The sequence below is a fragment of the Vipera berus genome, assembly GCF_964194415.1.
Source record: "Vipera berus genome assembly, chromosome: 6".
In the NCBI taxonomy this organism is placed as follows: domain Eukaryota; kingdom Metazoa; phylum Chordata; class Lepidosauria; order Squamata; family Viperidae; genus Vipera; species Vipera berus.
Genome location: NC_138208.1, coordinates 26975844 through 26993165, shown reverse-complemented (window position 1 = coordinate 26993165; position 17322 = coordinate 26975844). Strand labels below are relative to the sequence as shown.

General features: G+C 43.7%; 1 protein-coding gene across 1 annotated transcript in view; it reads right to left on the bottom strand.

The window, feature by feature from the left end:
• The window catches only part of CTTNBP2 (cortactin binding protein 2), a 167154-nt gene that overhangs the window by 46461 nt on the left and 103371 nt on the right, over positions 1–17322 (bottom strand). Inside the window, exons 12-16 of the mRNA XM_081331681.1 lie at positions 16628–16707; positions 14498–14584; positions 14314–14413; positions 12866–13018; positions 12385–12572 (exon numbers count right to left, since the gene is read on the bottom strand). Coding sequence (XP_081187807.1) covers positions 12385–12572; positions 12866–13018; positions 14314–14413; positions 14498–14584; positions 16628–16707 — 608 coding nt within the window. The remainder of the gene's footprint in view (positions 1–12384; positions 12573–12865; positions 13019–14313; positions 14414–14497; positions 14585–16627; positions 16708–17322) is intronic.

The window sequence follows — 17322 nt, the reverse complement described above, 5'->3', positions numbered from 1 at the left end:
AAACCAGAGGATGGGGGTAAATCCGTCAGAAAGTCCATGGACACAGCCCCCCAGGGTCTTTTGGGTGTTGGCAAGGGCTGCAGTAATCCAGGTGGGGCCCCTGTCGCTGACTTGGCCTGCCTGCATGGGATTCAGGAGGTGACATAGGACTGGATGTCGTGTCGGACTCGGGGCCACCAGAAGGTACGGGAGACCAGGTTCAGGGTCTTGAACAGGCCAAAATGCCCCGCTGCCGGGTTATCGTGACACTGGCTGAGGATGAGTCCCCTGAGTGGCCCTCCCGGAACATAGAGCCGGTCACGATAATACAAGAGTCCATCCGTGACCGTCCAAGGAGAATCTGGCCCCACCTCCTCCTTCCGCTGAGCCACCCACACCTCCTGCTGCTGTGCCTCCCGGATCCGAGCCCGTATATCAACCGGCTCCCGTACCGCAGCAAAAGACTCGACGGGTATCACTGTCCTGGGCAGAAGCTTGTCTTCCACTCGGGAATATTCGGGCTTCCTGGACAGAGCATCCGCTCTTTGATTGTGCCCGCTAGGTATGTACCGAACCCGGAAGTCAAACCTCGCAAAGAAAAGAGACCACCGGATCTGGCGTTGGTTCAAATTCCGAGCGGTCTGCAGGCTTTCCAGATTCTTATGGTCCGTCCGGACCTCGATTTGATGCCGCGCTCCCTCCAGATGATGCCTCCAGGCCTCGAACGCCGCTTTGATGGCCAGCAGCTCCTTCTCCCAGATTGTATAATTGCGCTCCGAAGGGTTCAGTTTTCGTGAATGATACGCGCAAGGGAAGAGGGTACCGCTGGGCGTCGTTGCCTGGAGTAACACCGCCCCAATGGCAATGTCGGAGGCATCCGCCTCCACGACAAACAGCCGTTGCGGGTCAGGATGCTTCAAGATGGGGTCCTTCATGAAGGCTTCCTTCAAAGTCTGGAAAGCCTGTTGTTCTGGTGCGTTCCACTGGAACCGAGTCTTCTTCTGCAGGAGCCGGGTGAGGGGGGCTGTCAAGGCAGCAAACCCAGGGATGAAAGTTCGGTAATAGTGGGGACTTCCGGTGGCGGCGCGGCGCCGAAGACAGCCTCCCCTGGCTGCCCGCGGCTCAGCTGTTTGTTTTTTCGCCCGAAACAGCGCCGATCAGCTGTTCGGGCGAAATTGAAGCCCCCTCCTCGGGAGAAGAGGAGGGGGTGAGGCCCCAGGTAGGGGTAGAGTTCTCCGAGGCCGCCTGAGCTTGGAGCTTGGGCGGCTGAAGGATCGAACTCCCCCGAAGCCTGGGTTGCTCCCAGCTGGCCGTCGTCTCTGCTCCGATTTTTTTGGAGCAGAGCCAGGCGTCTGCGAACCATCCCTGCCTGAAGAAAGGACTATGATTTAAAGGAGCAGGCAGAGCGGTGCAAGAGGGAAAAAGGTGAAGAGGATTATTTTATTATACTCTCGAACTTGTTGGACTTTTTAAACTTTAATTAAAAGTGCGTCATAATTGAGGATTAAAAGATGGCGGCTAAACCTCCCTCTAAAACTCTCCGGAGTGGAGGATCCTCGCCGGTGCAACAATCATCACTACAGGCGTTGCACCCTCCTGAAGTGCTGACATCGAAGGATTTGCGAGATGCTCTGGATAAACATGCCCAGGTACTTTTGGACTCAATTAATCAATCAATTGCTGATAAATTTGCACAGATGGAGGAGAAATTGGAGAAATTCGAGGAAAGAATGGAAGAGAGGATGGAACAGAAGTATAGCGTGATGAGGGTAGACATTTTGACTTCAGTGCATAAAGTGGCGGAATGTGTGGAAGATTTAGATGAAAAAGTGGATGATTTGGCTCAAAGGAATGCTATATTAGAAGTAAAAGCACGCGAGAATGAAAATGTAAGAGGCAAATTGGAAAGGGAGTTAAGCCTTACCCAATATTACCAGATGCAGTTTGCTGTCAGAATCAGAGGTTTAAAAGAGAATGTTAAAGAAGATTTAAAGCAGCTGATCTCTGAGGCTCTCGAAGGGGTATTGAACCAGCCAGCATCTGAAATAAGAGCAGCTATGGACAAAGTGTTTCGGGTGAATTCATGGATTGCTAGACAGAGAAAATTGCCTAGAGATGTGGTGGTTTATTTTGCAAAAAGAGAAATTAGAGATCAAGTTATACAAGCTGCCTATGATGCTAAGGTCGTGATTGCTGAACAAGAAGTCTTGGTTTTAAAGGAGATTCCTCCAAGGATTTTAAGGGGAAGAAAGGACTATACATTTCTTGTGCAAGAGCTTAAGCAAAGAGATATAAGGATCAGATGGGAGATTCCAGATGGGCTGATGGTGATGTATGAAGGTAAAAGGTACAGGCTGATTACTGTGAAGCAAGCGCGTGATTTCTACAATAATGTCTTAAAAGCAACCCCATTAACGCTTCTGGAAGCTGGAAAGGGATCTGGAGAAGAAGAACAACAAGAGGAGGAAACAGAGGAAATTGGTGCTGGAGGAGATCAAGCTACAATTTCTTTGGATGATCCTAGAGAGCAAAGAGTGACACGTGCTGCTTTAAAACGAGCAAAGAAAATAAAAGAACAAGATCAGCAAAAGCCTTCAGATTCTTCACAACGCATTCATAGCCAAGCTGTGGGAGGAGCACGGCCTAAGGAAGTTAGTCCTATCAAAGCTGTGGTCCAAGAGCTTTTCGAGGATATACATGGCAACTAAATTTTTAACCTGGAATGTTAATGGACTAAATTCACCGCAGAAGAGGAAGAAAGTTTTTCAATATTTAAAACAATTTAAGATAGATGTTATATGCCTGCAAGAAACGCATATTAGAGTTTTGGATCAAAAGTACTTATTGAACTCGAAGCTGGGTACGCAATTTGTTGCTTCTGCAGAGAATAAGAAAAATGGAGTGGTTGTTTATGTTAAAAGTGCCTTAACAGCGGATCTAATCGAAGCAGATAAGCATGGAAGATATGTTATGATTGAGCTGTTGTTAGCAGGTAAAAAGACGCTTTTAGTTGGATTATATGCACCGAATCAACAACAAGCTGACTTTTTTAGTTTACTTCATACAAAGCTTACCCAGTTGGATTATAAATCCTTTATTTTTATGGGGGACTGGAACGGAGTTATGGATGTACAGTTGGATAAGGCTGGAGCCTTTAAGCGCATTCCAAGTCACGCTAGACTGCCTAAATCTTTTTTTGAAATGAAGGATGACCTGGAATTGCGAGATATTTGGCGTGAGAGACATCTGCAGGAGAAGGATTATACTTTTTATTCTGATAGACACCAATCTTTTTCGAGGATTGACTTTATTTTGTTGACTAATGATTTTCTTTTGAGAACTAAAAAGGTGAAGATCTGCGCAAGAATTATCTCTGATCACAGCCCAGTGTGGTTGGAGATTGATAAGGAAAAAGGAGATAGGCGCTCATGGCGCGTAAATGAGAATTTGTTTAGAAATCAGAGAAATGTGGAAGAATGCAAACAGCGGATGAAGGATTTTTTTGAGATTAATATGAATAAGGGTACCTCTATGGATATGGTTTGGGATGCTAGCAAGGCCTACATGAGAGGAGTGTTGATATATATGAATAATAGACATAGACGTGCAGTGGAAACTAGAAGGAAAGAACTGGAGAATGAAATAAAGGAAAAAGAAAAGGCTTTGATTTTGAACCCAGAGGATGTGAAGATCAAGGAGGCTATTAGATTGTTAAGAGGACAATTTGATAAATTAATGGCTGACCAAGTGGCGACCAATCTGCGGTTTGCTAGGCATAATACTTTCTGCAATGCTAATAAACCAGGCAGATGGTTAGCTTATAGACTGAGGAAAAAACAAAGGGCATCTAATATAGATAAGATTGAGTATAAAGGAAGGGTTGTGTATCAACAGAATCTTATTAAGGATGCCTTTGTGGATTTTTACTCGAAATTATATACTAAAGAGGACATTAATGCAAAAGATATTGATAAGTATTTGGAGAAGGCTAGCATCCCGGTTCTTACGCAAGTACAAAAAGAGGGGATTAATCAACTGATTACAGAAGAAGAAATTTTTAGAGCTATTAAGGAACTGAAGGTGGATAAAGCACCAGGCACGGATGGCTTGACTGCGGCCTATTATAAAAATTTACAATTAGAGATGATAAAACCGTTAAAGGAACTGTTCCAGACAATCCAGAGGGGGGGAAAGGTGCCTCCGTCTTGGAGAACAGCTTTTATCTCTTTGATTCTGAAGGAAGACCAGGATGCTACTTTAGTTAAAAATTACAGACCGATATCGCTTTTAAATACAGATTATAAGATATTTGCTAAGGTTTTGGCTAATAGACTGATGAGGGTTCTGCAACAGGTGATTCATGGGGATCAAACGGGGTTTATTAGTGGTAGGCAAATGAAAAATAATGTGAGACATATAGTTGATGTGTTAGAGTATTTGGAAAGGCACAACCAGATCTCTGCAGCGCTAATTTTTTTAGATGCTGAAAAGGCTTTTGATCAATTGAATTGGCAATTCTTGTTGAAAGTTCTAGATAAAATGGATTTTGGGGAAAAATTTTTACAGCCGATTAGGGCATTATATCAAAAACAAACTGCCCGAATCATAGTCAACAATAGCCTGACAGTAGCATGTAATATTGAGAAGGGCACAAGGCAAGGCGGTCCGTTATCGCCCTTGTTATTTGTGTTAACATTAGAGATACTATTGGTTAAGATTCGGAACTCGGAAAAAATTAAAGGGATACAAGTTGGGGATCAGGACTATAGATTGAGAGCATTTGCAGATGACCTGGTTGTTACAGTGACCCAGCCAGAGAACTCTGTTGTGGACCTGATGGAGATAATAACACAATATGGGAAGGTTTCTGGATTTAAAGTAAATATACAGAAAACTAAAATTTTGGCTAGAAATATGACAGTTTCACAGAAGGCTCTCTTAGAAGGATTAACTGGATTTGAGATTGTTAAAAGGGTTAAATATCTGGGGGTGATTTTGTCGCCCTCCAATACAAAGCTATATAAAAATAACTATGAAAAACTATGGGGGAAAATTCAAAAGGAATTGGAGAGTTGGCAAAAATTGCAATTGTCTTTGCTGGGACGGATTGCAGCAGTGAAAATGAATGTCCTGCCCAAATTTTTATTCTTGTTTCAAATGATACCGATTCTTAAGAAAGACTCTAATTTGGAGGAATGGCAGCGAGGTATCAATAAATTTGTGTGGGCAGGGAAAAAGCCACGAGTTAAACTTAAGATTATGCAGGATACTCGTGAGAGAGGTGGCCTTAAACTGCCTAATCTTAAATTATATTATGAAGCTGCTGCATTAGTAGGAATAAGTGATTGGATTAATTTGACGCAATTGAGGTTATTAAATCTTGAGGGCCATGATTTGTTGTTTGGCTGGCATGCATATTTGTTGTATGATAAGAAGGTAGATACTGTGTTTAGGATGCATATTTTAAGACAGGCATTGCTGAGAGTTTGGAAGAAGTATAGACATAAGCTAAGCAGCAAGATACCATTGTGGGCAATTCCAAAACACGCAATAGAAAATATACATGCTGGTTTCAAACATGATGTGACTACGTACAAGGAAATTTTAAGCCTGGAAAGGAATGTTTGGTGTTTGAAATCATATAGCCTCTTGCGAGAAGAGAAGGTTGTTCAATCTTGGTTTCAATATATTCAACTACAGGCCAGGTGGAAAGAAGACCAGAAAAATGGATTTACAATGACTGATGGAAATTTGACTAAGCAGATTAGAAATCAGGGGTCAGCACATATTAAACGGATATACCTTGCATTGATAGAGATTGACTCGGAAACAGAGCTTGTTAAGGACTGTATGATAAAGTGGGCCCAAAATATCCAGGAAGTTATTACAATGGACATGTGGGAAAAGATTTGGGTGAGGAACGTAAAATTTACACAAGCTCAAAATTTAAGAGAGAACTTTTACAAAATGTTTTATAGATGGCATCTAGATCCTAAAAAGCTTGCAAGTATGTATCCGAATTATCAGCCTAAGTGTTGGAGGTGTGGTGATGAAGATGCAACGTATTTTCACATATGGTGGACTTGTAAAAAGGTTAAGGCTTTTTGGATAAAAGTCTGGTGGAATATGCAGAAGATTTTTAAACAGAGGATAAAGTTTTGTCCGCAACTTTTTTTGTTGGGAATAATTGCAGACGCTACAGTTGTGGACACTAAGCTGATGTTGAACTTAATTACGGCGGCAAGACTTTTGATAGGCCAATATTGGAAGAAAGAGGAACTGCCGACCATAGAAGAGTGGACTTTAAAGGTTTCCGACCTGGCAGAGATGGCGAAGATTTCGGCTTATTTGAAAGATCATTCGCAAGAACGCTATATTATGGAATGGAGAAAATGGATTGAGTTTATCCAGAACAAGTATAGGGTTAAGAAGTTTTACGTAGCATTTGAATAAGTCTTCTTTCGTGTTTTTTTTTCTTTTTTTTTTTTATTCTAGTTTTTTATATATATTTAATATTGTTAAGGTGTGTCTTTTCCTATATAAGCTAGAGAGTGATGGATTTTAGAACTTATAGTTGTTAGTATATGATTGTTTATTATTGCTTTTTATATATATACCTTGTATTTAGCTCTGGGAAGTCGGGGGGGGAGGGGGAGGGTGGAGGGAGGGGGGCAGGGAGGGAGGTTGGGGGGAGGTAGGGGGGGAGCAGGGAGGGGGAAGGGGGGTTTTTTAAGGGAAAACTGTATTTTAAAACTTTTCAATAAAAAAAAAAAAAGAAAGTTCGGTAATAGTTGGCAAATCCAAGAAGTCGCTGAACATCCTTCACGCGACGCGGGGGTTGCCAACTCTGCAAAGACTCAACCTTACTCGGCTCCATGGCGATGCCCTCAGGAGAAATGCGGTGACCCAGGAAATCGATGGTCACCCGGTAGAACTGGCACTTCTTCAACTTGGCAAACAGCCGATGTTCTCGGAGTCGCTGCAGGACCTGATGGAGATGCTGATGGTGCACCTCACGCGACGGGGAGTAGATCAGGATGTCGTCCAAGTAGATCACGACAACCTGATCCAACAAATCCCGGAAAATGTCATTCATGAAATGCTGAAACACAGCGGGGGCGTTGGTCAGGCCAAACGGCATCACCCTGTACTCAAAATGTCCATAGCGAGTACCAAACGCCGTCTTCCACTCATCACCCGGCCGAACCCTGACGAGGTTGTAACCTCCACGCAGGTCCAGTTTCGTGAAGATCTTAGCCTCCCGGAGTCGGTCCAAGAGTTCGGGGATGAGGGGCAGCGGGTAACGGTTGCGCACCGTGATGGCATTGAGTTTTCTGTAATCGCAGCAAAGCCGTAATTCGCCTGACTTCTTTTTGACGAAGAGCACGGGTGCAGACACTGGCGAGGACGAGGGCCGGATGAAACCGCGAGCCAAATTCTTCTCCAGAAAGTCCCGCAATGCAGCCAACTCGGGGTCCGACATGGAGTACAAACGCCCCACTGGGAGAGGCGCATCAGGGACTAAATCAATGGGGCAGTCATAGGGCCTGTGCGGGGGTAATTGATCCGCCTCTGTCTCGCTGAACACATCAGCAAAGTCGGACAGTTCGGGAGGCAAGGAAACCCCTGGGAAACCCTCCACCTGGCCGGCACAAATATGGCGGGAGTGGTCCACGCACTGCAAGCTTGGGAAGGTGACCAAGTTCTGTGACCAATAGATCTGTGGGTCATGCGCCCGGAGCCACGCCAGTCCCAAGACCACGGGGAAATGCAGGTCTGAGGTGATATAGAACTGGATGGCCTCCACATGGGAACTGATGGCCATACATAATGGTTGCGTGGCGGCCGTAATAGGCCCAGACAGGAGCACTTGACCATCGATAGTCTCCACTAACATGGGCGGATCCACCGGGCACTGGGGAACAGCCCATTTGGCCACAAATGCTGAGTCCATAAAATTTGTGGTGGCCCCAGAGTCAATTAAGGCATGGACTGGAATCCCCTCTGGCTTGCCAGGAAGGATCAGACATGCCTCCAATATCAGATGCCGTGGAGGTCCACAGGCAGCATCGGAAAGACGTCGCTCAGTGTTGTTGTGGGACGCCCGATCTATCACACCGTCTAGATCGGGCTCGGGGCGTTTCCCGACAGAAAAGTAGGGGACTTTCTCGGGGCAGACTTGATCACTGATGCCCGCTGTCGCTTCTTTGGGCAAAAAGCAGCCAAATGTCCAGGGTCCCCACAGTAAAAACACAACCCCCCCGATCGTCGTCTGTTCATTTCAGTCACCGATAGACGAGACCTGGCGGCACCCAGCTCCATTGGCTCCTCCCTTTGAACTGGGGGCTCTCGCACAACAGGGGCGGCAGGGGTCTGTGGGGTGGCACGGAGACTCCTTCGCTGCTGCAACCGAGCATCGATCCGCAGGCAGAGATGGATGGACCCAGAAAGGTTTCAGACAGCGCTTGGTTTGATTCCTGCTTCCCTCTCCCACAGCCTGGTCAAGACCTTGGTTGACGCCTGGCAACGGGCTGCTTCTGAGGCTCTCAACCGCGTTGTTCCTTTGCGGCCTCTGACTCGACGCAGATCCCGGTGGGCCCCATGGTTTTCCATGGACCTACGGGAGATGAAGCACCAGAGGAGGGGCCTAGAGCACATTTGGAGGTCCAGTCGGTCTGAGTCTGACCGATCACAGTTAAGATCTTTTACGAGATCTTATCTTGTGGAAATGGAGGAGGCGAAGTGGACTTACTTTGCCTCCCTCATTTCGTCCGCAGATAATTGCCCGGCCACCCTGTTTAGGGTGACCTGTTCCCTTCTAAATCAAGGGATGGGGAAGATCCCTTGCAGTGACACGCCGAGGAGTTTAGTCAACATCTGCTGGACAAGATCGCTGAGATTTGGACCGGTCTGGACTCCGATTGGACAGTATCTGACGAGGGGGAAGCGACAGGTGTGACCAATATTATCTGGGAGTAGTTTGACCCTGTGATTCCAGATGAAGTGGACAGGATAATGGGTAGATTAAGTGCCGTCACATGTTTATTGGACCCGTGTCCCTCCTGGCTGGTTTATGTGGCTCGGGAGGTTACACGAGGCTGGCTCCAGGCAATGATCAATGCCTCTTTGAGTGAGGGGTGTTTCCCTGCCGCCTTGAAAGAGGCGGTGGTAAGGCCCCTCCTCAAGAAACCTGCTCTGGACCCAGCTATTTTGAATAATTTTCGTCCTGTCTCCAACCTTCGCTTTCTTGTGAAGGTTGTTGAGAGCGTGGTGGCACAGCAGCTCCCGTTGGTCCTGAAGGAAACTGAGTATCTGGATCCATACCAATCGGGTTTCAGGCCCGGGTACAGCAAGGAGACGGCATTGGTTGCGCTAGTGGATGATCTCTGGCGGGCTCAGGATAGGGGTTATTCCTCTGTCCTGGTCCTATTGGACCTCTCAGCGGCTTTTGATACCATCGACCATGTGGTATCTTGCTGCGACGTCTTTGGGGATTGGGAGTGGGAGGGACTGTTTTACGGTGGTTCTCCTCCTACCTCTCGGGCTGTTCGCAGATGGTGTTGGCAGGAGGACAGAGGTCAACCCCGAAGCCCCTTGATTGTGGGGGTGCCTCAGGGGTCGGTCCTCTCTCCCCTCCTGTTCAACATCTATATGAAGCCACTGGGTGAGATCATACGTGGTTTCGGAGTGAGGTATCATCAATATGCTGATGATACCCAGCTTTTCATCTCCACTCCGAACCAACCCAGTGATGCCCTCGACGTGATGTCCCGTTGCCTGGAAGCGGTACGAATCTGGATGGGGAAGAACAGGCTCCAGCTCAACCTGGCCAAGACCGAGTGGCTCTACATGTCGGCATCTCGTGTTGTCCAAGATTTACCATCTTTGGTTATGGGAGGAGAGGTGTTGCCTCCCGTTGATAGGGCGCGCAACTTAGGCGTCCTCCTGGATGCACGACTCGACTTAGATCATCATATAGGAGCCGTGGCCAGGGGGGCATTTGCCCAGGTTCGCCTGGTGCGCCAGTTGCGCCCCTATCTGGACCGAGATGCCTTACGTACAGTCACTCATGCACTTGTTACCTCCCGTATAGATTACTGTAATGCTCTCTACATGGGGCTGCCCTTGAAGACCACCAGGAGGCTTCAGCTGGTGCAGAATGCGGCCACGCAGATACTCCCATATTACACCCCTCCTGCGTGAGCTGCATTGGTTGCCAGTTGTCCTCCGGGTGAGGTTCAAGGTGCTGGTTCTTACCTATAAAGCCCTGCATGGCTTAGGTCCGGGATACTTACAGGACCGTCTGCTGGCAGGAACGACTTCCCTCCACCCTGTGCACTCACACAGAGAGGGTCTCCTCAGGGTGCCGTCGGCTAGACAGTGTCGGCTGGCGACCCCCAGGGGGAGGGCCTTCTCTGTTGGGGTGCCTGCCCTTTGGAATCAGCTTCCCCGAGAACTTTGGATGGCCCCAGATCTCCAGTCCTTTCGTCGCGACCTAAAGACGTATCTTTTCCAACTGGCCGACCTGTACTGAGGATGGGGTTTCTTAATGTTGTTTTAATTTTTATTGGTTTTAGTAATTAATTATGGGGCTTTGTAATTTAATTCTTTTTAAATATTTGTATTACTGTTTTTTATAGCTGTTTTATTGTTGTGAGCCACCCTGAGTCCTTCGGGAGATAGGGCGGCATATAGGTCCAATCAATCAATCAATCAATCAATCAATCAATCAATCAAAGAGATAATGCCCCTCATGCGAGTTCAAACATCCATTTTCTGAAAAAAAGATCATGGCCCCCGGAAGCTTCCATTCTCTGAGGGGGGGGAATGTTTGCTTCGTTTGCACACCTATGGGGCAAAGCGTGGAATCGTCCATGACCCAGTTGATCGGCTCGCTTGCATGCGCTGGCCTTGGTCTGAGGGCAGGAACAAAGCCTTCAACTGAGCAGGGAGGCATCACGGGGCCAGAGCTTGGGTTTCTCGGCTCTGTACAAGTGGAAGAAAGTGGAGGCGCAGCAGCAGGATTGCTTTCAAACAATAAGAGTTGGGTGTGCTGCTTGCTCGCATGCGCCAGCCTTATTGAGAGCAATCCCGCTGCTGCGCCTCCACTTTCTTCCACTCAGATCGAGCCAAGAAACCCAAGCTACTGCTGCTCATAAACTTTTTATTAGAAGGGAGACCTTGGGGAAACTGGATTCTCCCTCTGTGAGCAAATGGGGCAGTTCAAAACAAAGCAAATTCACTGCATTTTCAAGCATTGCATTCACACACAGAAGGAGCTCCCCATCTCCTCAAGGTCTCCATTCAGATAAAAAGTGTTTGAGCAGCAGCAGCCTGAGTTTCTCCGCTATGTCCAAGTGGAAGGAAACAGAGGTGCAGAGCAGGATTTCTCTCAATAAGGCCAGCACATGTGAGTGAGCAGCACACCTGTGTCTTCTTGAGAGCAATCCTGCTCTGCGCCTTCTGTTTCTTCCTTAAGGATGGAGCAGAGAAACTCAAGCCGCTGCTGCTCAAACATTTTTCACATGAGAGAGACCTTGGGGAGATGGGGAGCTCCTTCTGTACGGAAATAGGGTGGTTGAAAACGCAGCAATTTGCTGTATTTTCAAGCCTTGCATTCACACGCAGAAGATGCTCCCCATCTCCCCAAGGTCTCCATTCAGATAAAAAGTGTTTGAACGGCAGCGGCTTGAGTTTCTCTGCTCTGTCTGAAAGGAGGCACAGAGCAGGATTGCTCTCAATAAGGCCAGCATACACGAGCGAGCTGTGCACCCGCGTCTTCTTGAGAGCAATCCTGCTCTGCATCTCCAGTTTCTTCCTTATGGATGGAGCTTGAGTTGGGAGGACGACAAGGAGAAAAGCGGTCAGGATTTGGGCCATCGGCCTGTCAGGCAAGGAGTAGGTCGGGCAGGCTGGGTGGCTAGCTGGGAAGGGGAGATCCATCACTAGGCCCTCCATTGCCTTCCCCATCCTGAGATACCTCATATACACTTAACAAGCCATGTCTTAATGAGCAGGGAGTTTTCTCGTTCAAGGTACGAGATTCACTCCGAGTTTTCGAGTTATAAATGGAATGGGCAGGCTCCATTACATTCATAACTCAAAGACTACCTGTAATCTGATACTGCGCTGCAGCTATGCTATTCAAAAACAATAAAGCATGGTGTATTAAAAACAACCAGTCGGCCTCTGGGGCCTAGAAAATTACCAGCTGTTGATAGTAATTACTCCTAAAATTTATCCATTAAAAATAAAAGTTTATTTCTGCAACAATTTTCTTGGCCATAATGATGTATTCATGAGATCACTATGAGCTTGACATAAAGCGAGGCTGACTTTAGTAATCATCTAAAATATATTTAGTTGTGAATAACTGACTCAAACTTAAACATGTAAGATTCCTACCTTGCTTAAAACCTTCCTTCGCAAGAATCTCCGCAGGACACCATGGATCGGTTCTCCATCCCATCTTAGCTGAACCCAGAGGAAATGTTGCTGAACCATCAAGTCAGAGCCCTGAAGCCGAGATTTTGCAATGGTCCCGATGAGGAAACAGTTTTCATGGAAGTAATATGTATATGATACTCCATTGGCTAAAATAATTTTAAAATATAAGAAAAAAAATGTATATTTTCTATAGTTCTAGTATAAAGAATCTCACAACTCAAATATAAATCAATTAAATGTACACCGCCCTGAGTCCTTCGGGAGAAGGGCGGTATAGAAATATTAATAAATTAAATTAAATTAAATTAAATGAATTAAAAATCACTATAGGACTTTAAACGGAAGGAGACAGAACAAAATGGAATCCTATTCTTTTAATGTTTATTTTCTCTTCAACTCCTGATTACAACCAATCCAAATGAATTAATGTATTTTATACCTTTTTTTACAGTGTAGAGGTTATCCAAGCCACGATTTTCAAGAGGTTGAAGAAACTCCCCAAGTAATTCTGATAATGAGGCTTTTTCTAAATTTTCTAAAATGACGATGATTCTGTTGCTTATTGAAGGCTGTTTCACTGGAATCAAGCAACCTGGAAATACGCACAGTTTATTGTGTCTGGCAAAAGAAAGTCCATTTCACATATCTAGAAGGTATTCTCATTATATTTGATGGGGGATGGAACAACCCAAATTACCAATGATGAGCAAAAAAGGGAGAGTCAGATGACTGTACATGAACAAAATTATATGGTTGCTCCACACACCAAAGAAGTCTGTTATTTTAATTACAATGAATTACTAGCAGGAAAAGACACTTAGAAGTGTGGTGGATTCTCCAACTAGAGTGGGGGAGAGAAGTAGAAAACACTGGTCAGCTTGGAGTCCTTCCAGGGAAAGAAGTGACAGGAAGTCAAACCACCTCCCATGGAGAATTCCTGAAGTCTTTGGCTGTTCCCAAGAAAATATACTCAGTCTGCTGAGATTCTTGTAAATAGGAAGGCAACAATAAAGAAGCAACCCTGATCAACTCATGGTGATTCCTTGCATCTGACAACAATATTGCCAGACTGACTACATTCTTTTGGTAACAGCCAATTCTGGGGGAGGGGAAGTGGCCTCTATTGCTTCATTCCCTGCAAGGACTCCAAACTCTCCAGTCTTTTCACCCCTCCCCCCCTTTCTAGCTGGATATTCCATCACAAGGGGACTCAAAATGCTAATGTCCATATAATATTAATATATGAATAAAAAACCAAAACAATGTTTTAAACATTGTAATCTTTAAAACAGTTGAAACACATTTAATGGGTAATCCATTAAAAGGTACTAATAGTTCTCATTGAGCCCCTCTTTTTTTCTAATTTTGAAATATTTTGATAAAAGTATTTTGTTATAATGTAATCCATTTCTATTGGAAATAAGCCCCATGGTGTTGAATGGAGTGTATTTTCATATAATTACTTGTTTGCATTCATGACCTGTTATACACCAATTGTTGGGAAGTCCCCTTGAGATGATTGGGTTTTTCAGAAGTGGCCTATTGGTATCAGGAAGGAAATGGTTTGAGAAAAGTTCTGATAATAGAGAGGAGAGCCTTACAATTGTCATGCTAGGAAAACACAACAAAGAATCTTAGACACAAGCCATGAATCTACTGAACCTACTCTTCCCCCTACCCTGGACACATCTCTATCATTAGAAAAAAATTAAGCCACTCTTGGACATAGCATACTGTAATGAATCAGTATGTACAATGAAACAATCCAATAAAAAAGCTTATACTTTGTCAGATTTTAGATATCTCAGAGATTTTCTGAATGAAAAAGTAGCTTTGCCAGTATAAGCACCAATAAGCATACATCTTAAAGTCAGAAATAATTCATACCATTGTTGATGAATACTTCTGCAAGTTGCTCCTTGGATAAATCAGCGTCTATCTTCACTTTGACTATATCACAGCAGAAACCTGCAGCCAGTTGCTTGTGCTATGTCAAAAATTTACAAATTTAATAAAAATTTATAGTGTGTTCTTTCATTTTTCCAAATGCTGTGCAGTTTTATCCTTTTACCTTCAGACACAGGGCTATCTGATAAGCCACGTAGTCTTGTAAACTTCCTTCTGGACCATGAAAGATAATATTACGATACTGTTCCACCTAGGGAGAAACAGAATAATATTCATGTACAATATGCAATTCTAAAACGTAGTATTTTCAGCAAGTCTGTTAAAAAATTAATAGACACACAAACACAGACACAGGCACAGAAACAGGCCCACATAGGCAGATACACATATTGTTTTATGGAGTAAATGTGTACATACATGCTCAAAAGAAGAGTTCAGTTGGATTTACCAGTATTACCAGGAAAGTAAGAATAGGATTCCAGCCTTCCTTTCCCTTTCCTGTTGTATTAACAATGGTGCTCTCTAAACCATGTGGTAGGTGGATTCCTTATTTTTACATAGCTTTCAGGCTTAGACTAAATAGATGGCATTCATCTTTTGTTTTCCATGAATGTTGGTAAGAAACAGCTTCCTAATTTTTAGCAAAATAATTTTCCTGTAACATCAGAAATTGAACACTAAATAAAATAAGTCAGTGTCCATAAACAGGTCAACTTTTTATTGGAAGAAATAAAGATACAAAGCTAATTAGATTTTAGGAGTATGTTAGGAGAGTCAGCCTGATTGATGGAAGCCTAACATTATTATCTTTTACTGGGAAGCTCTAGGAATAAGGAATCTACCAGTAAAGTTTTAAGTTATCAAACTCCCATGACATACCCATACACACACTTTCAAGCCAATAGAACCATCAAAATGGACAATGACTACAGATATGCTTAGAGCTGTGATATCTTGAATTAAATTGCTGAACTTTCTTCCCCCATTTTTAAACTGCAGGTTCCAGTACTAGTACTATAGTTGTGTTGGGAGCCCTAAAGCACTTCTGGATTGAAAGGATTGAATGGTGACATCACTGCTGCTATCACTTTACATCCCTGTTAAGTTGCCCACCTAAGTTGTAGCCATTTATCTACTTGCGGTTGCCCCTTTTGAACTGCTGGGTTGGCAGGAGTTGGAGCATGTGATGGGAGCTTACCCTATCCCACGGTAGCAACCAGGTCTCAAATGTGAGCTTGCCAATCATCAGCCCAGCATCCTAACCTCGTGAGCCCCTGCGTTCCTTGCAGATTCCAGAATTCCTTCCTTATAGATGTCATAAGTGTTATGATTTTATATTCTGTTGCAGAACATGGAGACAGCTGGTATATGTGAGTTCCTCACTAAAGCACCTTGTTATAAAATGACTGCTTGGAATCTTGATCTAATCCAGCATAATTTTTCTAATACTCTTAGAACAGTGGTGGGGAATCTGTGATTCACCAGATGTAGCTAATCTAAACTTCAATTGTACCTGAATATAGACCATGCTAGATCACTAATGTCTCTTTGGTGAACTTAGGGAGAGGTTAATGTTTTGACTCATACACAGGAATCAAGCAATTTAGAGTATGTTCACTGAAGTCAAATATCCTGGAAAAAATGGTGGTTTGCTGACACAGCTTCTGCTTCTCTTGAATGGCTCTTTTCACAGTTTATTCTAAGCAATAAGATGAATTGATTGATTGACTGATTATGTGCCATCAACTTCTAGTGACCACATATATAGATTTTCTCCAAGACAATTGAATGAAACCAGGGAGGAAAATAAAATTTTCATAGACAAAGGTTTAAGGGAGAGAAGCAGACACAATCTTCCAACCTCAAAATAATGTTACATATTCCAGTCACAGTTATTCAGTTAAACATAAATATAATTTTGCCATTACTTTTTGTCACAAATAATCTGCTTCTTAATACTATAAATCAGGGGTTGGCAACTATGGCCCCTTTATGACCTGTGGACGAACTTTAGAATTCTTGAGCCCAGGTTGTAAAGGGGCCATAGTTGCCCTCCCCTGCCATAAATGATACCCCAGAGAAAGAAATTAGTTTGTTGCAGTGGTCAAACTCCTGATTCTCTTTTTCTCATTCATGTCAGGGAGTCCTGACAGCAGTAGATATCAACAGACTTTTCTCAAATGCTTAGGTAGGAAATGAGAGTATTTTATAGGATTTTCCTTCAGCACATTTATAGAAGTGGCAAGGCAGAAAGAAATATAATGTTGTTAGGAAGTATTAAGCATCTTCATACCAGCCTGAGATAATTCTGTAAAGTTGGAAGATGGATCATAGATGCATAAGTCACACTGTGCAGATATCCTTCTTGGGGACCTATAGGACAAAGAATAATGAATACAATTCCATGGTTAGGAGGGGCTAAGTATTAAATTACACACTACTGTAAATGCATAGCATTTGCCTACAGCTGTAGTTTTTATTAAATTAATCAATCCAAACTGCCTTGAAAAAACTTCTCTGTGAGTTATTCTGGCTGTATTGGATAACAATGAAAAACAAAATTACATGCATGCTTTAGGCAAAGCATTCTGGAAAATTCTAACCTCTTTAGACACGTTACACCTTCATAATCATCATAATATCTGTAATGTAGGACAGAACTGTTGTGATCATATTTCAAGATGGTGAGGCTGAGAATGGAAAGGCCCCCAGAATGATAGTTTGAATAAAACCTTATTGTATATTTTATTTATGAGAGAAATATAAAATTGTAGCTCAAAACGAATTATTGAAAATAATTTGCATATGATATGAATATTGTGTGCACTAAGCTAAGAAATTATCTAGAAAGATAATTAAAAATTAGCTGTTGTAGCTGAACTTCACATTTTTAATTGTGAACATATTCTAGGAAGGGTATTGAACTTTAAAAATTAAAAAGAATATATTGAAGATGACAATCCTATAACTTTTCATTAAAATGTGATA